The sequence below is a fragment of the Carassius gibelio genome, chromosome B7, assembly GCF_023724105.1.
Source record: "Carassius gibelio isolate Cgi1373 ecotype wild population from Czech Republic chromosome B7, carGib1.2-hapl.c, whole genome shotgun sequence".
NCBI classification, from domain to species: Eukaryota; Metazoa; Chordata; class Actinopteri; order Cypriniformes; family Cyprinidae; genus Carassius; species Carassius gibelio.
In genome coordinates this window covers 40,721,148-40,743,596 of record NC_068402.1, presented here as the reverse complement: position 1 = coordinate 40,743,596, position 22,449 = coordinate 40,721,148, and the positions used below count along the sequence as shown (strand labels likewise).

Here is a 22,449-nt window from a genome sequence, read left to right as displayed (position 1 = left end):
AATCATTTGTTGCATTCAATGTAGTGCATATTTGATCAGCCTTCTCCTGTCAACAGCTGAACATAACATAAAAAGAGATCAGCAGACATGCTTCACAGCCCAACTTTCACACTAACATACAACATAACTTGATACTGCATTCACTCGGTTAAACTCATCAATTAATGCAGGAAAAACAGCTTTAACAGGTAGGAACACACACTTGTGCATACTCATCAAGATTTTAACGAAACTGAACACTTAATTAGTGATTATTTCACTTATAATACTCTTTTGAACAGGAGTGTGTGTGTGTGTGTGTGTGTGTGTGTGCTTGCACAGGGTGTGTGTGATTCGTCACGTGCAGTAGTGCGTAGAAGTACTTGTTGTCAGTGCATGTTGCATGTTGTGTGCTACATGTTGCTCCTGCCTGCTACTCTCTGCTTTCAGCTACTGCCACTGGCTAGCCCCCCTAGTTGAGGTGAATAAGAGGAGCCGAGTGCGTAAGCCTCCTCCTGCCGGTACACAGCCTCTCTACCACCAAGACTTCTGCAGTGCCTCCACGTGGCCACACACAGATACTGGGTGCCGCGAGGCCCCAGGCTAATCTGCAGGGGATGTTGGAGCAGCAGTGGGCCCCAGAGGCACGACATGCAGGCCCACCGGCGTGTGGATACGCCCTGGCGTCTGCCAACCACTGCCCCCAGCTAGGGGTCAAATGGCATGGGCAGATAGGGCTCATAGCCTTGGATGGAAACCTGTCTAAGAGAAGGTCACTCTGAAATAAAATCGGGACAGTGAGGAGTTGCGCCCCACAGTCCACTATCAGCATAGTAAAACCAACCATGGAGCACAAAGACATCCCAAATCCAATAATGCCAGCGGCGGGAGTCCGCAGGAACATCGCGGCGGATAGTGGTGCTGGTCCTCCTCCTGGAGGATACCATGGCAATGGGACCTTAAACTCTGGGATTGTCCCGGGGAGGGTCCTGTCCGACTACATCACCCCGTCCAATGCAATCATGCGCTGTCGGAAACCAGTTGTTATGGGAACCTTCAACGCATGCACATCGAGAGAAGAAGCGAGGTTGATAGAACTTGCACATTGTGCAGAGGAACGGGGAGTGGAGAACCAACGGGGAGCGGGAACCAACTGCGGAGAGGCGCAGCAAGCTGAACAAAGCCAAACAGTTTCTTTTCAGAACCTATGATGCCATCAAAGGGGAAGAACTGATGGAAAGAGTGCAGAGGGTGCAGGCGGCGCAAGGGGAACAGCAGTATGGGGAGGCCTGGAGGGTCATCAATGAAATGACAGGGCGGAAGAGGACAAAGGGGGGACAGGTGAAGGGACACAGCCCGGAGGAGAGGGTGATGACCTGGTCAAGCCACTTCAAAAGGCTGCTGGGGGAAACAGCAGACGCAGCTGAGAAAGAGGAAATACCAAAATCAGGGTGCTGAAGAACTGTGACTTTGATGACATCATTCTAGAGTTCTGCAACCTTGCTCTGCTGCACAATCGGCTGCCTGATATGTGGTCTCCATCAAACATCGTGCCAGTGCCCAAATCTGGAGACCTCTCGAAGCAGGACAACTACCGAGGCATCAGCCTGACCTGTAGTATTGCGAAAATCTACAACCGCATGATTCTGAACAGGGTCCGGCAAGCAATCAACCCTCACCTGAGAGTAAATCAGAACGGTTTTCGAGAAGGGTGAACTGCTACAACCCAGATCTTGGCACTCAAAAGATTGATAGAGGAGGTGAGGAAGGACAACCTGACTGCAGTCCTATGTTTCATAGACTTCAAAAAGGCATTTGATTCGATTCACCGAGGTACGATGGTGAAGATCCTGAAGGCATACAGAATTCCTCCGAACCTACTCCGGGCAATAGAGTCCATGTACTCAGGAACAAGGGCCAGGGTGGTGACCCCAGATGGCAACAGTTTGGAGTTTGACATCCTGGCTGGAGTTATGCAAGGGGACACACTAGCCCCCTTCCTCTTCATCATAGTCCTTGATTATGCGCTCAAGAAGGCAATCAGTGGGCGAGAGCAGGATCTTGGCTTCATGCTGACACCAAGGAAGTCAAGGCGACACCCGGCAGTAGTCTTGACAGACCTTGACTATGCAGATGACATCAGTCTGCTCTCCGACAACATGGAACAAGCACAGGAACTACTACACAGGGTAGAGCTAGGGTGCACCAAGGTTGGCCTTAGGATAAATGCAAATAAAACTGAGGTCATGACCTACAACGTTCCACCAGAACATCAACCTCTGATAACAGCAGGAGACACTGTGCTGAAAGAAGTTGAGGACTTCAAATATCTGGGCGCATGGGTCAACTCAACTGAGCAAGATCTAAAAGTGAGGAAGGCACTTGCATGGAGGGCCCTGAACGGCATGAACAGTGTATGGAACTCCAACCTTTCCCGCCAAATCAAGCTCAGCTTCTTCTACGCCACGGTAGAGTCCGTTCTCCTCTATGGCAGTGAATGCTGGACCCTGAATCCAACCTTAGAGAAGTCCCTGGACGGGTGCTACACCAGGATGCTGCGTGCAGTGCTTAACATCAGCAAGAGTGAGCATGTAACCAACAAAATCCTGTATGAGGGAGTACCAAGAGTAAGCAATAAGATTGCTGTGAGGAGAATGAGACTTGCAGGACATTGCCGAAGGCATCGAGAGCTGCCAGCCAGCAAGCTGGTGCTATGGGAACCAACATATGGCCATCGGTCAAGAGGACGTCCCACACTAACTTACGTGGACATACTCAAGAGGGATGCAGGAGCCCAGAGCACTAATGAACTGGCCAGATGTATGGAGAATCGGGATGACTGGTGGCAACGATGGAAGGCTCGTCTGAGGACGACCTAGATGATGCACACGATACACACCCCGCTCTGCTCAGAACTCCCGCGGACTGAAGCTAGAGCGCGCAACCCACCAATCACGTCACAACTGTGACGAACGCAAAACTAAATAATTATTTTATTTTCTTACATATATAGCAGAAAAATTTGGATTTTTAAAAATAAAATAAAAACAAATTATAATTAATACACGTTACACATGTGCAGCTCAGTGATCCAGGTAACAACCTTTTCATCCTGTCAAAGAATTACTCAACCTCGAGCCAATAGCCTTCGAGTATGATATGTGACAGAGCATGTGATTTGTTGAATGTAGTGATCGAATACGCCCTTTAATGAACTAGTTTCATATGAGTCTGAACGAGATCTAGAGATCTTATCGTTCATGAATGAAATGACTGAATTGATACCCATGTCATTCGTTAACGAGTTATCTTGTTCGTGAACAAAATGAATGAGAGTAAACTGGGTAAGTCTGCTATTTAGCACGTCAATCTCGGAAAATGCAAAGCGCAGTTACAGGTATTATGCACATAAGCTTGTTTTGGCATTTAGCATACAGAACTCCATGTTTAATCCCCGATTAATGAATGTGAATATATAATATACAAACTGTCTGACCAAACAATTAAAATTCTAAATAGGCAAGAAAACCTCTTGCTTTGTTCACCTGAACAACTAAATTAGACTTTATATATTGAATGCACACATTTTTATAAGATCAGTTTTTGTAACAAGTGAATACGTTCGTTGACTTAATACATAACACAGAATACACTTTTTTTTGCCACCTTCTGGCATATTTTGTGTAATATAAGAAATGATCACTGAACGATCAGTTAACGATTCTGAACGAATCATTTTGGTGAACGAACTGAAAATGAATGAACCTCTCTTGAGAGAATCATAATTTCCACCACTAGTTTGTAGTTACTGTAGGAATATTTTCATGTAAAGCACAAAATAGCAACGCGAGCTCTTTAAAATTCAATTTTCGTGTGGGTGGCTCTTAAAAGAGCCGTTGGGTTTGTTCTCTGATCTGAAGTGGTTTAGCGCGGTAAAGTTAGTTTTAGTTTGATATTCGCTGGATATTCACCTAGGCTTGCTTTAGGGACCGTCTGCAAATTTACCTCTCAGTACAAAACAAAGTCCAATAATTAATACAAATTATGTTTTCAATGCCACAGTAAATGCGTTGTGGGCAAACTGACTGAAAATATTTCATCTAATATGTCGCTACAGACATTATATCCCTTACTGTATGTACAGTACACAAGCTATTTTCTTAAAAATATATAATTCTCCAAAGGTTTTTTTTTTTTTTTTTTTTTTTTTTTTTTTTTTTATGTTCTAAAGGTTGTAGGACATGTGTAGTTACAAGACTGACTCACTGCAGGTGAAATTTTGCCAATATCTCCCTTACTGTATGTACAGTACATCATCATTCTTAAAAAAAACAATTACTGTAAATCACCTAAATGTTTTTGTTATGTTACAAAGGTTGTAGTATGTTTGTTGTTACAAGAATTATTTACTACAGGTGAAAGTTTGCCGATATCTCCCTTACTGTATGTACAGTACATAATTAATCCAGGAAAACAATTACTGTAAATCACCAAAAGGGTTTTTTTCATGTTCCAAAGGTTGTAGTATGTTTGTAGTTAAAAGACTGATTTACTACAGGTGAAATTTTGTCAATATCTCCCTTACTGTATGTACAGTACATAATTATTCTTAAAAAAACAATTACTGTAAATCAGCAAAAGGTTTTTTTTTTTTTTTTTTTTTCACGTTCCAAAAGGTTGTAGTATGTTTGTAGTTACAAGACTGATTTACTACAGGTGAAATTTTGTCAATATCTCCCTTACTGTATGTACAGTACATAATTATTCTAAAAAAATATTCTAAATCACCAAAAGGGTTTTTCATGTTCAAAAGGTTGTAGTAAGTTTGTAGTTACAAGACTGACTTACTACAGGCAAAATTTGTCCAATATCTCCCTTACTGTACATACAGTAAATAATTATTCTTAGAAAACAATTACTGTAATTCACCATGAGGGTTTTTCATGTTCCAAAGGTTGTATTGAGATTGTAGTGACAGGAATGACATACTACACTTGTAATTTTGCCTGTATCTTCTTTACTGTATGTCCAGTACATAATTAATCTTAGAAAAACAATTACTGTAAATCACCAAAAGGGTTTTTTCATGTTCCAATGGTTGTAGTACATCACTAGTTACAAAACCAACTTACTGCAGGTGTAATTTTGCTATTATATCCCTTACTATATGTACAGTACACAATCAATCTTCAAAAACAATTACTGTAATTGACCAAAATGTTTTTTTTTGGTCATGTTCCAAAGGTTGTAGTACATTTGTAGTAACAAGACTGACTTACTACAGGTGAAAGTTTGCCAATATCTAACTTACTGTATGTACAGTGCATAATTATTCTTAAAAAAAACAATTACTGTATTTCACCAAAAAAAAAAAAAAAAACTTACTGCAGGTGTAATTTTGCTATTATATCCCTTACTATATGTACAGTACACAATCAATCTTCAAAAACAATTACTGTAATTGACCAAAATGTTTTTTTTTTTGTCATGTTCCAAAGGTTGTAGTACATTTGTAGTAACAAGACTGACTTACTACAGGTGAAAGTTTGCCAATATCTAACGTACTGTATGTACAGTGCATAATTATTCTTAAAAAAAAAACAATTACTGTATTTCACCAAAAAAAAAAAAATATATATATATATATATATATATATTCTAAAGTTAGTAGTACACTCCTAGTGGCCAGACTGACTTACTACAGCTGAAAGTTTGCCAATATCTCCCTTAATGTACATACAGTAAATTATTCCTAGTAAACAATTACTGTAATTGCTCGAAAGTGTTTTTTCCCCAAAGGTTGTAGCACATTCCTATTGATGAGACTGACTTATTACAAGTTACATTTTGCCAATATCTCCCTTACTGTATTTACAGTATATAACTAATCTTAGAAAATATTATTGTAATTGATCAAAAGGGTTTTTTATGTTCCAAATGTTGTAGTATTACTAAGGTCAATTTGCCAATATCAGCTTTACTGTACACACCATACATAATTATTCTTAGAAAACAATTACTGTAGTTCACCTCAAGGTTTTTTTTTATGTTCCAAAGGTTGCATTACAAACCTTGTGGCCAGACTGACTTAATACAGGTGACATTTTGCCAAAATCCCCCTTACTGTACATGCAATACTTATTGATTTAAAGAAATCAATTACTGTAATTCAACAAATGGGTTTTTTATGTTCCAAAGGTTGTAGTACATTACTAGTGGCCAGACTGACTTACAACAGGTGAAAGTCTGCCAATATCACCTTTACTGTATATATGGAACATAATTAAATATCGAATACTGTACTGACTAAGTCCTAAATGAAGTTTAGTAACGTTACTGGTTGCTAATAAAACGGATTAAGTTTAGACGTGTGCCCTTGCGTCCTCACATAATACAAACGGAGAGTTCAGTAATGTTACTATTATCTAGCAGATTTATTTTCCTCCGTATATCATACAGCGGCAATATCTTGACTCATAATGCATAACCAAAACAACAAACCATATTCTTTCCTATCAAGGCAAGACACAAAAGCACAGTCGAAAACTGTTTGCTTCCAAAATCAGCAACACCTGTGTCTGCGTTTCCTCTGGGTTAAATGACATACCTGGCTGACCTGAGATCAGCTAGGCCACAAAACATACCAGCCCACTAGTGGCACAAGAATAAAACTACATACAATACCAAATGAATATGGCTCATACAAATACATTTACTGTAATTGACCAAAAGGTTTTTTTTTTATGTTTCATAGGTTGTGGTATGCTTGTAGTTTCAAGACTAACTTACTACAGGTGAAACTTTGCCAATATCACCATTACTGTACAAACAGTGCATAATTATTCTCAAAAATCAATTACAGTAAAGCACCAAGAGGTTTTTTTTTTCATTTTCCAAAGGCTGTAGTATATTCCTAGTTACAAGACTGACTTACTACAGGTGAAACTTTGTCAATATCTCCATTTTTGTACAAACAGTGCATAATTATTCTTGGGGGAAAAAACTCAAATTTACCAAGTGTTTTTTTTGTTTTTTTTCTCGAAAGGTTGCTGTACATTCGTAGTGACCACACTGACTTACTAAAGGTTACATTTTCACAATAACACATTTATTGCTTGTACAGTAAACAATTATTTTAAGAATGGAGTAAACTCCTTGTTGTTTTTAAATTCTACAGCAGATTATTTATATTTATATTCATATTTATTGATTTATTATATATTTATTTAATTCTGTGTGTACTGGTATATATGGTTTATGAGAACACAAATGTGTATAATTTCATGGGTACTACAACATAAACATGGTTTATGAGGACACGTCCTGTGTTCCAGTAAAACAAAAGGCTTTAAAAAAAAAAAAGTTTTCTGGAATTCTAAAGTTGCCATTAGTTTTCTGTGAGGGGGTAGGTGTAGTGTTGGTGTAGGGTGATAGAAAATACAGTTTATATAGTATAAAAACTATTACACCTTTGAAGAGTCCCAGCAAATTGTTTTTGAATAATAATTATATAATGTACATACATTAAGGCAGATATTGACAACATTTTACCTGTAGTAAGTAAGTCTTGTAACTATAAACGTACTACAACCTTTGGAACATGAAAAAACCCTTTTGGTGATTTACATTAATTGTTTTTTTTTAAGAATAATTAAGTACTGTACGTATAGTAAGGGAGATATTAGCAAACTTTCACCTGTAGTAAATCAGTCTTGTAATTACATGCATAGTACAACCTTTGGAACATGAAAAAACCCTTTTTGGTGATTTACAGTAATTGTTTTGTAAGAATAATTATGTACTGTATGTACAGTAAGGGAAATATTGGCAAAATTTCACCTGTAGTAAAGAATTATTGTAACTACAAACATACTACAACCTTTGAAACATGAAAAAAACCCTTTTGGTGATTTACAGTAATTGTTTTCCTGGATTAATTATGTACTGTACATACAGTAAGGGATATATCGGCAAACTTTCACCTGCAGTAAGTCTGTCTTGTAACTACAAATGTACTAAAACCTTTGGAACATTAAAAAAAAAAAAAAAAAAAAAAAAAAATCTTCGTTCGGACTTCGTTTTGTACTGAGAGGGTAATTTGCAGACGGTCCCTAAAGCAAGCCGAGGCGAATATCAAACCTAAAACTAACTTTATAGCGCTAAGCGGTTTATCCTCCGAAGCCGTACAAGGTGCGTCCCTGTCGTTTGAGCGCGTACACAACGTCCATGGCGGTGACGCTCTTTCTCTTGGCGTGCTCGCTTATATGAGGTGTATCTTGTGCAAGTTCTGCTACTCACTAAGCAAACTGAGAGGAGAACTAACGTGTATACGCTCGCCAGCCGTCTGGCCAAAATCCCATAGTATTCAGGCGTCAGACGTAAGATATGAGACGTCAGACGTCACGGTCACGTGTTGGAGCTGCGCTCAAACTGCGCGGCGGCGTGGCGGCGGCGTAGCAAAGAAAGGATTTTTTTTTACTTTGCGTCTGGATAACGTACGCGTTGATAAGCGTCTGGATAACGTACGCGTGGATAAGCGTCTGGATAAGCGTCTGGATAACGTACGCGTGGATAAGCGTCTGGATAACGTACGCATGGATGACGTACGTGTGAATAAGTACATTAATAATAATTTGGCTTTGTCCTATTTTGCCCTAAGGAAGGCTTTAAGGTAATGATAACAGCACCTAAAGTACACATCTGTCTCCTCAGTGGAATGGTCTGGGTCCAGGATATGCAGGTGCATATGAGCCCTGGCAGTTTTGGGACATAGCTGGGGAAGAACTTCTAATTAAAACAAGGGAACGAATAGAGAGCCCTGAATAGGCCCGGCCTTTGTCCAGCAGCTTGTGTGAATTCTTTGCCCAAGTCGACTGGATACAGTGACTTTTTTCTCTCTCTCTTCCCTATTACACATCTATTAAAATAGTTCACTTTTTATTTTTAATAGAAAAGTTGTCATTTCTATTTGTTTCTTTAAGTTAATTTTGAAATATGTTTGGAAAATTTTGGGTTTGGTAAATTCAAGTTTTTGATTTTTAAAGGAACGAGCAAGCTGCAGCTCGTTCAGACAGTAAGTTGAGCATGTTTGATCAATTTAGCCTTCTCAAACCAACAAGACTTACCTAAAATAAACAGACATGATAGGCCTACACTTCATGCATTTCACAGTATTAATTTAAACATTTAACTTAGGTAAATGAGCACTGTTAGGCGCATATCCAATCGTTTGTGCGGAGAGTGAGCGCTTTGCAGGACATGGAGGAGCCAGCTTGCATTTTTTTTTTTTAATGACAGTAAAAATTTAAAAATGCGCCGTCATTTTTGCTCATAAAGGTAAGAGTATGCATCATTCGGAACTCCAAAGGGTCTACTTGTATATGTGTGCACTCACAATATCAACAAAACCTTATGCTTTTGTAAAATAAGGAAAACAAACAGGATGCGATTTCTGTCTTCTTTGTCTTTATAGCAGGAACGCTTCACCAACATGATAAATAAATCTATAGAATGCTTTTTGTGTTTTAAATTATTATTTTAAAACGAAATAATTCAAATCGAAAACAAAAACTGTTATATTGTGAGGCTAAAAAAAGTCTATGGCATCCATCATTCTTTTAACTTTTTTTTAACTAACTCTGATCGATTCATGAGACATTCGTTTGCATTAAACTGTTCTGGGCCGGGTTTCCCGTTAACGATTGATCTTAGCGCTTAAGAGCGTTTTCTACGAGTAATTTTACGATCGTTCGTTATTGTTTCACGTGAATTTCCCAACTATGCACGTAAAGCAATCGCAAGTAGCCGTGCTTTAAGTGCTACTTAGGAGTCGCTGTCCGTTTGTCAAGTGCTGAAATCTCACTTTAGAATGGCTCGTAACAGTAGTACACGATCGCTTATTGATGTTAACCTAATGCTGCATTCCAGACAGACAACTTGGATATAATAATTTTAATTAATTATAATATCTACAGTACAATATTATATTATATATATAATGTTCTTTATATACAGTATAGAGAGAGAGAGACGTTATTGGTTTTCTGAACTTCAGCAAGTCGTTGACATACCCCCCCCCCCCCCCCCCCAGTCTTTGAAGCATTTCCCACATTATTTCTTTTATTCGTTTCTTTTAATAATTATTTTCAGTCATTTAATTTAGATGTGTATTTCTATTTTTTTAGATGTGTATTTCTTTTAATTAAATCATTTATAAATGTATAAAAAATATAAAGAAAACGAGTCATAATGTGTACAATAAAGCACAATCAAATCCTTATAATGATCATTTTTAATGAGCCGAAAAGAATACACGTCACACCGCTGTTTATCAATTTGCACTGGGTACCAATAGCTGCTCGCATGAAATTCAAGGCATTGATGTTTGCCTACAAAACTACCACTGACTCTGCACCCATTTACCTAAATTTGTTACTTCAGACTTATGTGTCCTCTAGAAGCTTGCATTCTGCAAGTGAACGTCGCTTGATTGTTCATCCCAAAGAAGCACAAAGTCACTTTTACGGTCTTTTAAATTAAATGTTCCCTTCTGGTGGAATGACCTCCCCAACTCAATCTGAGCAGCTGAGTCCTTAGCCATCTTCAAGAATCGGCTTAAAATCCATCTCTTCCATCTTATATCTTTTCATGTATTATGCAATTATATCTGTATGTATGTATAAAGAAATAAAGACCTCTAACACTACCTCTAACACTTCTTTTTATTTATTATATTAGTTAAAATCCCATGCTACGTGTACTGTGTTAACCTAACTGAGACTTGTTATAGCACTTCAAGAGCTATATATCATTGCTCTTTTGTTGTTTTTGATTGTTTCCACTGTCCTCGTTTGTAAGTCGCTTTGGATAAAAGCGTCTGCTAAATGAATAAATGTAAATGTAAATATAATCACATTTCGCTTGAATCAAGTTAAAGGTGTAAACTGCTGATTGTCCTGCATGTGACTGCATAAATCTGTCTTCTTACGATGCACTTAGGGCTTAATGATTAGGCTACACCAGAGCACCCGTAGATCTACGATGATTTTCATGTGCTGCTTAAATTACGATGCTTTTGGGAAACACACTGTGATATTAAGATCAGTTGTATGATCGTTTTTACGAACTTCTTAGGCTCAAGTTTTTGGGAAACTCAGCCCTGATTTTTTCAACATTCATTAAAATATTAATATTTATTTCGTGCTGAAAATATTGAAGAGGAAAATATAATTGATTCATGTGCAGTTACTGAACGAATTATCTCACTAAATGAATCATAAAAAGCGTAAAAAAAAGACGTTTATTGTTTGTACATAGAAGTTTTTGTCCGGAACTGACTTGCTACGACAGACTCCCTGTGATGTGTGATCATAAGGCTTCAGTAGACATCAACACAAAAGAAGGCTACTATATAGTACCGACTTATTTTAATAGATATAATACTTGAAAATGAAAATGTGTCAAAACAGTTTCAAAAATGTCCAAATAGGCATATATAAACGTATTAATTAATTATCAATATATAGGCTATTCATTTGAACATGTAGAGTAGACTACAAGAAACTGCTGTTGTAATAAGCAGCTTTAAGACATAAAAAAAACCTTAACTGTAAAATAATAATCATCTGCTGATCATACAATTATTTCGTTTTCAGAAATGAGGTCTAATGTATAGTGATCGTTTTTTCTTTAGAGACGTGTTGTATGAACTATTACCAGTAAGTTCATATGTGCTCAGATTAAAATTAGCCTATATTACTATTGTATTATTTTATTTAAGCTGTAACTGTGAATACATTTGGACACTCCATGTTAGTCACTGATTAGACTTACATGATTTAAAATTGATTTTTAGGTGATATTGCTTGAAAAGTGATTTATAATGAGCGCTAAAAAAAACTATGTTATGCAGTTTATTTTATTATCATGTGATGACATAACCTGAGACTAAAAGCTGTGATATACATTTTGTCCACTAGAGAGAGCCAAATTATATGGACAAGGCCTATTTGAAAGTGAAAGTCCTGACATTTACCAAGTAACCCATCCTCGGAGCTGGTGCTCTGCATTTAACCCATCCAAGTGCACACACACAGCAGTGAGAAGTGAACACACACCTGGAGCAGTGGGCAGCTACAGATCCAGCGCTGGGGAGCAACTGGGGGTTCAGTGCCAGGGTATTGAGTTCAGTCATGGGTACTGAGGGTGGAAGAGAGTGCTGTTAATTCACTCACTCCCACCTACAACTCCTGCCAGCACCGAGACTTGAACCGGATACCTTCTTGGAAGTAGTCCAAGTCTCTAACAATTAGGCCACAAACTTGTGCGAACTTCTATGTCAAAATCAAATTCTCCAGTCAAAAACCCTTACATGATCTATCAATATCAAACTTTGGCCTCAGATGACAAAACCTACAGTACAAATACACACACTACAATAGTTTAGCTTCCTTAAATATAATAAGTTATCTTTACTTAGTTGTTATACTTACTAGGTTTTATTAAGTTACAAAATTTGCTAATTTTAAGGCAAATAAAACAACATGCTGCAATGAGTAATTCTTTCTTAAAATATTCAAGTAGCCACAACAAAACCGATGACATTAATTCACCAGTGAGAGGCAGCAGTGCGCTAATGTGCAACAGGAACAAAACAACAGAAGAAGAAATAAGGACGGTGAGCATGCGCAGCAAGCAAAGTTTTGAAGCTGCATCGAATTTGCTGAAACTAAGTAGAAAGACTGTTTACATTTCACCTCTGGACAAAGAATGATTGATTACTTCTACACAATAATAATAAGGTAAGTTAAAAAAAATAGTGTGTGGATGTATCTTTCTGTGTGCTGCTAATTTGAACTGACTAACATTAGCTCCTTGTCAGCACCAGTGTTAGCAACAGGGAGCAACGATATTTGCTATTCTGCTATTAGAACAAAAACTATAGAAATAGACAACTTGTGGCACATTTGGGTAAATGTAAAAACTTTTAAAGACTTTTTATTTATTTCATTTCTCAAATTGTAAAATGTTTTACTAGTTAAAAATTAAAGCATGTAAATTCTGAGGAACAATTCAAGAACATGCAAGAATATGTGCCACTTATTAATTGTTAACAGTAATCTTTTGCAAAATTTCCTCTATAATTTTATAACACTGTGAGGCTTTGGCCACTTTGTAGGTTAAAGTCATTTTTCAGTTTACAAATGTATTTTCATCATTTTAATGCAATCATAGTCATTACGTGATCAGACATATAAGGTTTAAACTGAATGAGCTCGTTGTTTTGCAGTAATTATTTATTTGCTGTGTTAAAAACACCGAGTACTGTAACAGCAGAAATGCTGCTTTTGAATTGGTTTTATTACTGATGCCTCAAATAGAGATGTATAGAAAATTTATTTCTATTGTTAAAAATGCAAATATCAAGAAATTAATGTGTCCTTGTTCTACAATTCACAACATTAGTGGAACTTGATTTTATATGAAGAATTATTTTTCATATTTAGGAAAAAAGCTTGTGTCTTCTCTGAGCAGCGGTCTTGTGATCACCGGTCTCAGTATAATAAAGGTGAGATATTCCAACAGCAGTAGAGCAGTTTTTGACTCAATCATGTGCTATGCTTTATTTGCAATTTCAAATAATTTATTGCAGTTCCAGAATACCTGTAACCGTATTTCCGTATTTGTAACTGTGTTTCTTTTCACATATCTAAGAGTACACTTCACATCCTAGAACCCATAAAATGTATGATGCTACCTTAAATGTTTAATAGTTTTATTATATTTATTAATAATATTTAAAATAAACAGCGCTTATTGACTTCAATGACTTCTTTATTGACACTTTGAAAAACATGTTTCTATTGTAATTTTTACATTTCTTAAACTTAGTTTTTCTTTTTAAACTAATTAAAAATGCAGATTTGACAGAACTACACACCCATCTGATGCCTACCTGTTTTAATTCATGATCCCCCCGGATACTTCTACAACTAACCCACCTTGGTAAGTTCCCATAGTTAGTGACACCATTTTAGAAAACATGCCTGCGTATTTGCTGGTATATTACTGAGATACATTTATAAATATTAATGTTGATTACATACCTAGTTCAATCAAAAATGAAAAATGTGCCATTTAATCTCCCTCCTGTCAATCTATTCCATAAAAAACTGTGCATCTTCATGACACGAATGATATTTATCCCAAATCTCTGACACCCAAGAAACCATCAAATCAATCCATATGAATGGAGCCAATTAATCTACTTTTTGGGCCAAACTGTTCAGTGAATTGTAAGGAGCAGTTTCAGTTATATTTCCACTTGAACTCTGTTAGGCATGGACTGATGAACTGTTCTTGATCCAGAACTCTTAGCTGAACACACTGAACGTGCTGTAGAAAGCCTAGATGGTAGTCACTGCTCAGGGTTGGTCGTTTGTTTTTGCCTAGCCACCAGTTTCTCTGCAGCTGGGCAACATGCTATTTGAGTTAAGTAAACTAGGTAATATTAAAATTAAAAGTAATATTTAATCTTTCGTAATGTGGGTGCTTTTTACATCAGGTTCGATATCTTAACTATTGCATTACTAAGGCAACGACTGACACATTTATGTTGCATTCAAAAGAGCTCTGTTGCCCAACAGTGAAAAATTAAACCATATCCATATTAGCACAGAATGGAATGGTTAAGCATTGAGAATTAAGAATGGTTTGGCCTGACAGTGGAAAAGAGGCTCAAATCTTCGAAAGAGACGTAATTGCTATATGATCAAGTGTCTAAAATTTTGGGTAAATAGACATTCAGTTAAAGGACAGAAATTTATTTAACTGAAAATGTCTTTATTTGTGTTCTGAAAATAACTAAAAGTCATGGGTGAGTAAAAGATGACATGACAAGTTTGGGTGAACTAACCCAATGTTATGGCAGTGTAGGCAAGACAGAAAACACTGAAAACTGATCATCCACATTTCCCTGCTAATATTGTTTTTATTTGGTTTTATACAGGTGTCTGATGCTGATGCAGTCTGGGCACTAGTATCTGTTGGCTTGCTGACTATCACTGACGATGAAGTACTTCTCCAAATCTTGACCCAGTGTCTTCTGCCATCATTGTTCAGGGTAGTTCTGCAAAGAATAGTCTCCAGGGTCTGCCTCCAACATTTGCTTCCCGACCACCATGTGCTACGTTTGCATCACTGCTACATGTTGGTTACCCTGATACTGTGAAGATCACCTACAATATGATGCTTGACTTGGGACAGAAAAAAAAACATTGGCAACTTGTGTGGCCAACTCATTGCCGTATTTAAAATCATTGTACCGCTACCTCCATTGTTTAACATAACTAAAAGCAGATTGTTTTTGCTTTGTTTCAAAAATTTTGTAATACGAGTTAAAAAGTATATCATCTTTAACTTTGAACTGTCACTACATTTGATTTAGGGTAATTATGTGTGTGAAGAATAGAACATTGTTGTCATGAATTTGTAATAGTTTTTTGAAGTAATTAAGTTACTAGATTAATGGTAACTTTTTTTTTAAAGGCAATTGGTCAACTAGATTTCTGTTCAAGTAAATACAACTTAGAAATTCCAAGTTGCAGGAAATGTTTCTTGATTTAGCTAAATTTAAATGAGTTGTTTGAAATACGTACATAGTATAATGTACTTAATTTAGTTGTTGAAAATAGTAATTCTGAGTTACACGTTTACAACACTTATAAATAAACCTTTGTTAGTACAAATTACTATTCTTATTTCACTTTACTTGTTTTTTTTTCAAGGCAATCGGTTTGCATGCTTTATTTTTAAATAAGGTTTACTCATTATAATTTACAGTGCAGACAACCTCCCTGCCCAGGGCACACTAGTGAGATAAAGTCAAAACACTGTAATTGTAATAAAGTACTGTAACTATACTGTACTACACTGTGTGATTCTTTCAGCTCTCTCTCCAGTGCTAGGATGCATTTTTAAAGCAGTCACCTGTGCTCCTGTTCATAATTTCCTGAGATGCTACTGAATGCTTGCTTATGGATAATTGTGTGTTATTTGAGTTCACACTGTGACAATAGAGTTAACTATTTGATGTGTTTGTGTTTTATGAATGAGACTTTGGAGAAATCATTAAAAAAAATTTAATGTGTGTATATATGAATTTTATATGAATATTATAGAATTTTATAATTTCTAAACTACAAAATTATTAAAACATTACATGATTGAAATGTTTACTCATTGCCCATGGTCCATTGTTAATTTCAAATTTGGCCTTTGGATTTAACTATTAATGCATTAAGCCATTTTTCAATTTATGTTTTCTGGTGGACAAAACACTTAAACCTATACAAATGTTGTCTTTTTGGTTTATACTGTCCTTATCTTGGTGCCATTAGTTATATATGATGCTTACAAGAAAGCTGTGAATTGGTTGTTCCTGGTTGTTGTTTTACATGTGCACTTCTAAATAACATTGTAAGTTCATTGATTAGATATACTGCAGTGTAAATAAAATTTTACTCATCATATTTTCGTCAGCATTATGAAGATTATGAAATATTTGGGGATTTGGAGGAGCTAATTGTTATAACATGCAAGTTTTTCTTTCTTTTTGCTCCGAACAAAAAAAAAAGAAAAACGAAAAAAAAAAAAAAAACACTTAACTACAGCACTTAAGACATTTGACAAAATCACACACACAAATGGAAAAAAAAAAAAAGATGACAAGGCGCTTGACGTCACGTAGCTTCTCACGCGAGAAGGGGGGCGACGAAAGTGTCGCGATTCTTATCACACGTTTTTGGTCACGGCAAGGTACGCGACGATTGACACGATGATTGCTTAGTTTGCAAATCAAATGCATAAACCACACCCCATAGCTTAGCGCCTCCTTTGCCGAGTTCTTTACCGCCTTTGCCTCTTCCAGACATGATGAGATGATGTCGTTTTCAATCACAAGATGAACAAAAGCATAAAGCAGGTGCTACAGGGAGCCCTTTTATACAGTTGTTTACAGGACCTAACTGAAACCAGTTGTGGGTCACATGGTGCACAGCCCCTAGTTAGAGTAGAAAATAATCTACTTAATTGCTAAATAGCAGATTTACCCAGCTTTGACTTTCATATCATAATGGTTACATAGAAACGCGCTCCATAATTTGAGCCAGGATATTTTTAATTCAAGAAATGTGCGTTACTGCGAAACCATTGTTATCTTGAAGTTGTTTTACTTTATTTTTGTGTATAATCGTTGTTACAGTGGAAACGGTCTCGTTCAGTGCGGGGTCGGTGGCTCTTAAAAGAGCCTTTGGGGTGTTTGTCAGCGGCGGGTTTAAGCGCGCTCTCCGCGGATGCGGCGGGCCAGCTGGATGTCTTTGGGCATGATGGTGACTCTCTTGGCGTGGATGGCGCACAGGTTGGTGTCCTCGAACAGACCGACCAGATAAGCCTCGCTGGACTCCTGCAGGGCCATGACAGCGGAGCTCTGGAAGCGCAGGTCCGTCTTGAAATCCTGAGCGATCTCTCGCACCAGACGCTGGAAAGGCAGTTTGCGGATCAGCAGCTCGGTGGACTTCTGATAGCGGCGGATCTCTCGGAGAGCCACGGTCCCGGGCCTGTAACGGTGGGGCTTCTTGACGCCGCCGGTGGCTGGGGCGCTCTTCCGGGCGGCTTTAGTAGCGAGCTGCTTCCTCGGGGCTTTGCCACCGGTGGATTTACGAGCGGTCTGCTTGGTTCTTGCCATCGCTACGATCAACTTCTCTCTCCGTTTTGCGCACGTAGAAAAATACTCCTCTGTCTCATGCGTCTGCTTTTAAAGCGTCATACGGTCACGAGCTTAAAGCGTCATTAGGGTGCAGAGGCTTGTGATTTGCTGATATGTGATGTCTGCCCACGACTGCTAGCCAATGACTGTGCAGCTTCTGTTTTCAAACAGGGGTCTTTGTGTTTCCCGCTCAAATGCTTTGCTCTCTTAGTACTTTACGCGTCATTTATTTATTTATTAATTCAACTTTATTTTCAGAATCAAAGTCTTTTAGCAAAACACACAATACAAAACAGTACAATAACATAAAAAAACACTTTCTCATTGGTGACTGATAGCGCACCACTCTGTGACAACATCATTTTAATAGCATTATGTGAATCCTCCAACAGCTAATAAATGTGTACATCAAATGTATCATGAAAGCCTGAAAGCATCGTACTTTATCCTTACAGAACAGATCACATGCTCTGCTCCATCTTGTGTTTTCAGCAGGATCCTCACACAGTCATTGTAAGCATCCTCAAACTTTCATAGACTCTCTTTTAAACTTAACAAGGCAGCAGCATAAAAAGATGTACAATATACTCTAAAAAGGGTTATCTTTACCTGATCCGAACACATATAACATTTCCTCAGTAACATATTTGCTTGAGCATATAACATGAAATGCTGCTTAAACATTCATCATCACTCATTTCATTATTGATATGACCCATTTAATCAATTTATTTATTATTTTTAGCAAACAGATGTAATGTTTGCCTTGATAAATAAAAATATGGGCTATTAAGATCTCAAAGTTCTTTCATGACAGCAATCTTCCTCATATTTTATTTCACAATAAGATAATATATTTAAAACCAACAGTACTAGATCATCAGCAGACATATTGTGATTGACTATGGTTTTATCAATCATACATCCATAATTTATAGACATTAAAAAGTGCTGATGAAAGTAGACTCTCTCCTGCACTGTTGAGTGCGTCTCTTTGTATTAATTTACTGAACAACTCTGACCATCAAAAGCATCAATAAATCTAGTTTTGGCTTTTATACAGTTCTACACCTTCCTTCAGAGACTTCAAGCCAAACTGACTGTTATCAAGATAAACACCTGATATGATTCTTTCCAGAACCTTAGACACAACACTACAGCAACTGGCATTATGGTATTCATATTTATTACACTGATAATTATTATAAGGCAGAGTTTACAAATGATGTATCATTAATAAGAGTGCGTTAATTTAGCTCAGTATCTCCTTCAGTCGTATGCATGGTGTATCATGAATGAAAAGGAAAGTAAATCGCTCTCTGTCAGATGAAGTGGGTGGCTCTTAAAAGAGCCTTTGTGTTGGAGAAGCAGAGCGGACTCGGTTTACTTGGCTTTGGCGGGTTTCTCGGTCTTCTTGGGCAGCAGCACGGCCTGGATGTTGGGCAGCACGCCGCCCTGAGCGATGGTCACTCGACCCAGGAGTTTGTTGAGCTCCTCATCATTGCGCACCGCCAGCTGCAGGTGACGGGGAATGATGCGGGTCTTCTTGTTGTCTCTCGCGGCGTTTCCAGCCAACTCCAGGATCTCAGCGGTCAGATACTCGAGCACAGCCGCCAGATAGACGGGAGCTCCGGCACCGACGCGCTCTGCGTAGTTCCCTTTGCGGAGAAGTCTGTGAACACGGCCGACGGGGAACTGCAGCCCTGCTCTGGAGGAGCGAGTCTTGGCCTTCGCTCTCGCTTTGCCACCGGTTTTTCCTCTTCCGCTCATTTTCAATTTTCAAATACTTCAACTTCAAGAAAGAGAAATAATAGCGTTCTGAAACACGCTGTGCTGGTTTTAAAAGAGCGTGCCAGTCGTCCATTGGTTTAGACCTTGTAAGATTTTAAACCAATCAATTAACTTCCCTCCAACATCCACCGACAAAGCCACGCCTCCACATCTGCGCGCGGACTGAGCAGCATTTCAGATAAAAATAAGTAAATAAACATACCATTTCTGATTAAACACATGAGGACAGAAAACATTAGAAACAAGAAAGTATGATAGGTGTTGGATAAGTTTTGCTTTTTTTTTAAATAAGGAAAACAAGCAGCAAATGAATAGAGTGCAAGCCTAAAAGAGACAAGCTTGTTAAAGTTAGAGGGTCATATTAAGATGGAAAATATGAGATGTGTTTCTTGAAGATGGCTAATGACTCAGCTGCTGGGATTGAGTTGAGCAGGAACTCCAGGAGAAAACATTTAATTTAAAAGTAACAGTGAGCTTCTAGAGACAATCGAGAGTATATAAAACGATATATATACAGTGGGGATCGAAAGTTTGGGGACCCTTTGCAGGTTCTGTGAAAATGCAAGTAATTTTCAAAAAATAAGAGAGATCATACTAAATGCATGTTATATTTTATTTAGTACTGTCATGAGTAAGATATTGTACATAAAATATATTAACATTTACTCCACTAGACAAAATAAATGCTGAAATTATTAAAATAACCCCACTCAAAAGTTTGGGAACCCTTGGTTCTTAGCACTGTGTTCTGTTACCTGATGATCCTCGACTGTCTTTCTGTTTTGTGATGGTTGTGCATGAGTCCCTTGTTTGTTCTGAACAGTTAAACTGAGCAGCGTTCTTCAGAAAAAATCTTTAAGCTCCTGCAGATTCTTCAGTTTTCCAGCATCTTTACATATTTGAACCCTTTCCAGCAGTGACTGTATGATTTTGAGTTACATCTTATCACACTGAGGACATTTGAGGGACTCAAACACAACTATTAAAAAAGATTCAAACATTCACTGATGCTCCAGAAGGAAACAAGATGCATTAGGAGCTGGGGGTGAAAACTTTTGAACACGATGAAGATGGCCAAATTTTTCTTATTTTGTTGAAATATAATTTTTTTCCATTTAGTTCTGCCCTTCGTAAGCAACAGAAGATACTTGTATGTTTCCCGGTACACAAATTAAGTACAATTTACATTGATCTTCAAATTCCAAAAGTTTTCACCCCCCAGCTCTTAATGCATCTTGTTTCCTTCTGGAGCATCAGTGAATGTTTGATATCTATAATATTTATATAATATTGATATTGATAATCTATATTTAATCAGGTTAAAATCAATGTTTAGTAGTGTGTGTGTGTGTGTGTGTGTGTGTGTGTGTGTGTGTGTGTGTGTGTGTGTGGTTAGAGATGGTTAGAGGGTTGGACTCCCAATCGAAAGGTTGTGGGTTCTAGTCTCGGGCTGGACGGAATTGTGGGTGGGGGGAGTGCATGTACAGTTCTCTCTCCACCTTCAATACCACGACTTAGGTGCCCTTGAGCAAGACATCGAACCCCCAACTGCTCCCCGGGCGCCGCAGCATAAATGGCTGCCCACTGCTCCGGGTGTGTGTTCACAGTGTGTGTGTGTGTGTGCACTTCGGATGGGTTAAATGCAGAGCACAAATTAGGAGTATGGGTCACCATACTTGGCTGAAAGTCACGTCAGTTTAACTTTCATATACACACACACACTACACATTGTTTTTAACCTGATTAAATATATATTGCTGATCCATTACAGCTGTTCACATTAATACTTCTTTTGTTATGCTTTTAACGTGTAAAACATGAGTCAATTTAAATGAAGATGGTATTATTATAAATGCGTGACTTTCTTTTGCTCTTTCTTCAGAGTTTGTGGGTGGCTCTGAAAAGAGCCGTTGGGGAAGAAAACAGAAGAGTTTTATTTCTTCTTGGGAGCTGCCTTTTTAGGCTTGGCAGCTTTAGGCTTTGCCGTCTTGGGTTTGGCGGTCTTCGCCTTTTTGGGGCTCTTGGCTGCTTTCTTGGGCGCCGCGGGCTTCTTCGCTTTCTTGGGGCTCTTCGTCGCCTTCTTGGGGCTTTTTGTGGCCTTCTTAGCGGCGGCGGGTTTCTTGGCCTTCTTGGGGGATTTCTTAGCGGCGGGCTTCTTTGCAGCTGCGCTCTTGGGCTTCTTGGCAGCAGCGGGTTTCTTGGCCGCGGGCTTCTTGGCTTTAGGAGCCGCTTTCTTCTTGGTCTCGGTCTGCTTCTTGCTGATCTTGAAGGAGCCGGAGGCGCCGGTCCCTTTGACCTGCAGCAGGGCGCCTTTAGTCACCAGGCTCTTGAGGGCGAGCTTGACGCGGGAGTTGTTCTTCTCCACGTCGTAGCCGCCGGCGGCGAGAGCTTTCTTCAGGGCGGCGAGGGACACTCCGCTCCTCTCCTTGGACGCGGACACGGCTTTGAGGATCAGCTCACTGACGCCGGGACCTGCTTTCTTGGCTTTGGCGGCGGACTTCTTCTTGGGCGCTTTGGCCGGCGGAGCGGCGGCTGCTGGAGCGGTTTCTGCCATTTCTCGGAGCGGAATCACAGTCTTTCAAACACTGAGTTCAATGTGTGTCGCTCGAGCAGCGCTGCGCTCTTAAACAACACATGAGAACCTTATAGACTCAACCCGCCCGCTCGCTGTCTGCGCGCCTCCGAGAGCCGCTCGCGCTTGTGTTTTCTTCTCCTACATTTAGGGGCAAAACTCGAGTGTTAACATAGTTAAGCGCAGTAGAAACAAAGTCAACACCAAGCAGAGGTTCTTGGCTTTCTGTGGAGACTAAAACCCGCGACGAGGAAATGTTGCTTTCGCCCCGGTCAGATCAAACTCGAGGCGAGCATCAGCCACGGAACAGAGCCGAGTGTAAATCTAATGCTATATTTAAGTG

At 38.6% G+C, this 22,449-nt stretch overlaps 4 protein-coding genes across 4 annotated transcripts in view; 1 reads left to right on the top strand and 3 right to left on the bottom strand.

The window, feature by feature from the left end:
* The window catches only part of LOC127962401 (histone H4), a 55,519-nt gene that overhangs the window by 28,525 nt on the left and 4,545 nt on the right, over positions 1-22,449 (top strand). The gene's annotated exons all lie outside the window — the stretch shown is intronic.
* Positions 17,135-17,762, bottom strand: LOC127962372 (histone H3-like). Its single transcript, XM_052561945.1, has one exon. It carries the CDS (start codon positions 17,720-17,722, stop codon positions 17,312-17,314), a length of 411 nt encoding a protein of 136 aa, XP_052417905.1. The 5' UTR covers positions 17,723-17,762; the 3' UTR covers positions 17,135-17,311.
* LOC127962382 (histone H2A-like) lies at positions 18,921-19,549 on the bottom strand. Its single transcript, XM_052561955.1, has one exon. It carries the CDS (start codon positions 19,511-19,513, stop codon positions 19,127-19,129), a length of 387 nt encoding a protein of 128 aa, XP_052417915.1. The 5' UTR covers positions 19,514-19,549; the 3' UTR covers positions 18,921-19,126.
* LOC127962360 (histone H1-like) lies at positions 21,367-22,138 on the bottom strand. The gene has a single exon (XM_052561936.1). It carries the CDS (start codon positions 22,086-22,088, stop codon positions 21,468-21,470), a length of 621 nt encoding a protein of 206 aa, XP_052417896.1. The 5' UTR covers positions 22,089-22,138; the 3' UTR covers positions 21,367-21,467.

Coding starts and splice junctions, on each gene's coding strand:
- LOC127962360 (XM_052561936.1), bottom strand. CDS start 22,088: ATGGCAGAAACCGCTCCAGCAGCCGCCGCTCCGCCGGCCAAAGCGCCC.
- LOC127962382 (XM_052561955.1), bottom strand. CDS start 19,513: ATGAGCGGAAGAGGAAAAACCGGTGGCAAAGCGAGAGCGAAGGCCAAG.
- LOC127962372 (XM_052561945.1), bottom strand. CDS start 17,722: ATGGCAAGAACCAAGCAGACCGCTCGTAAATCCACCGGTGGCAAAGCC.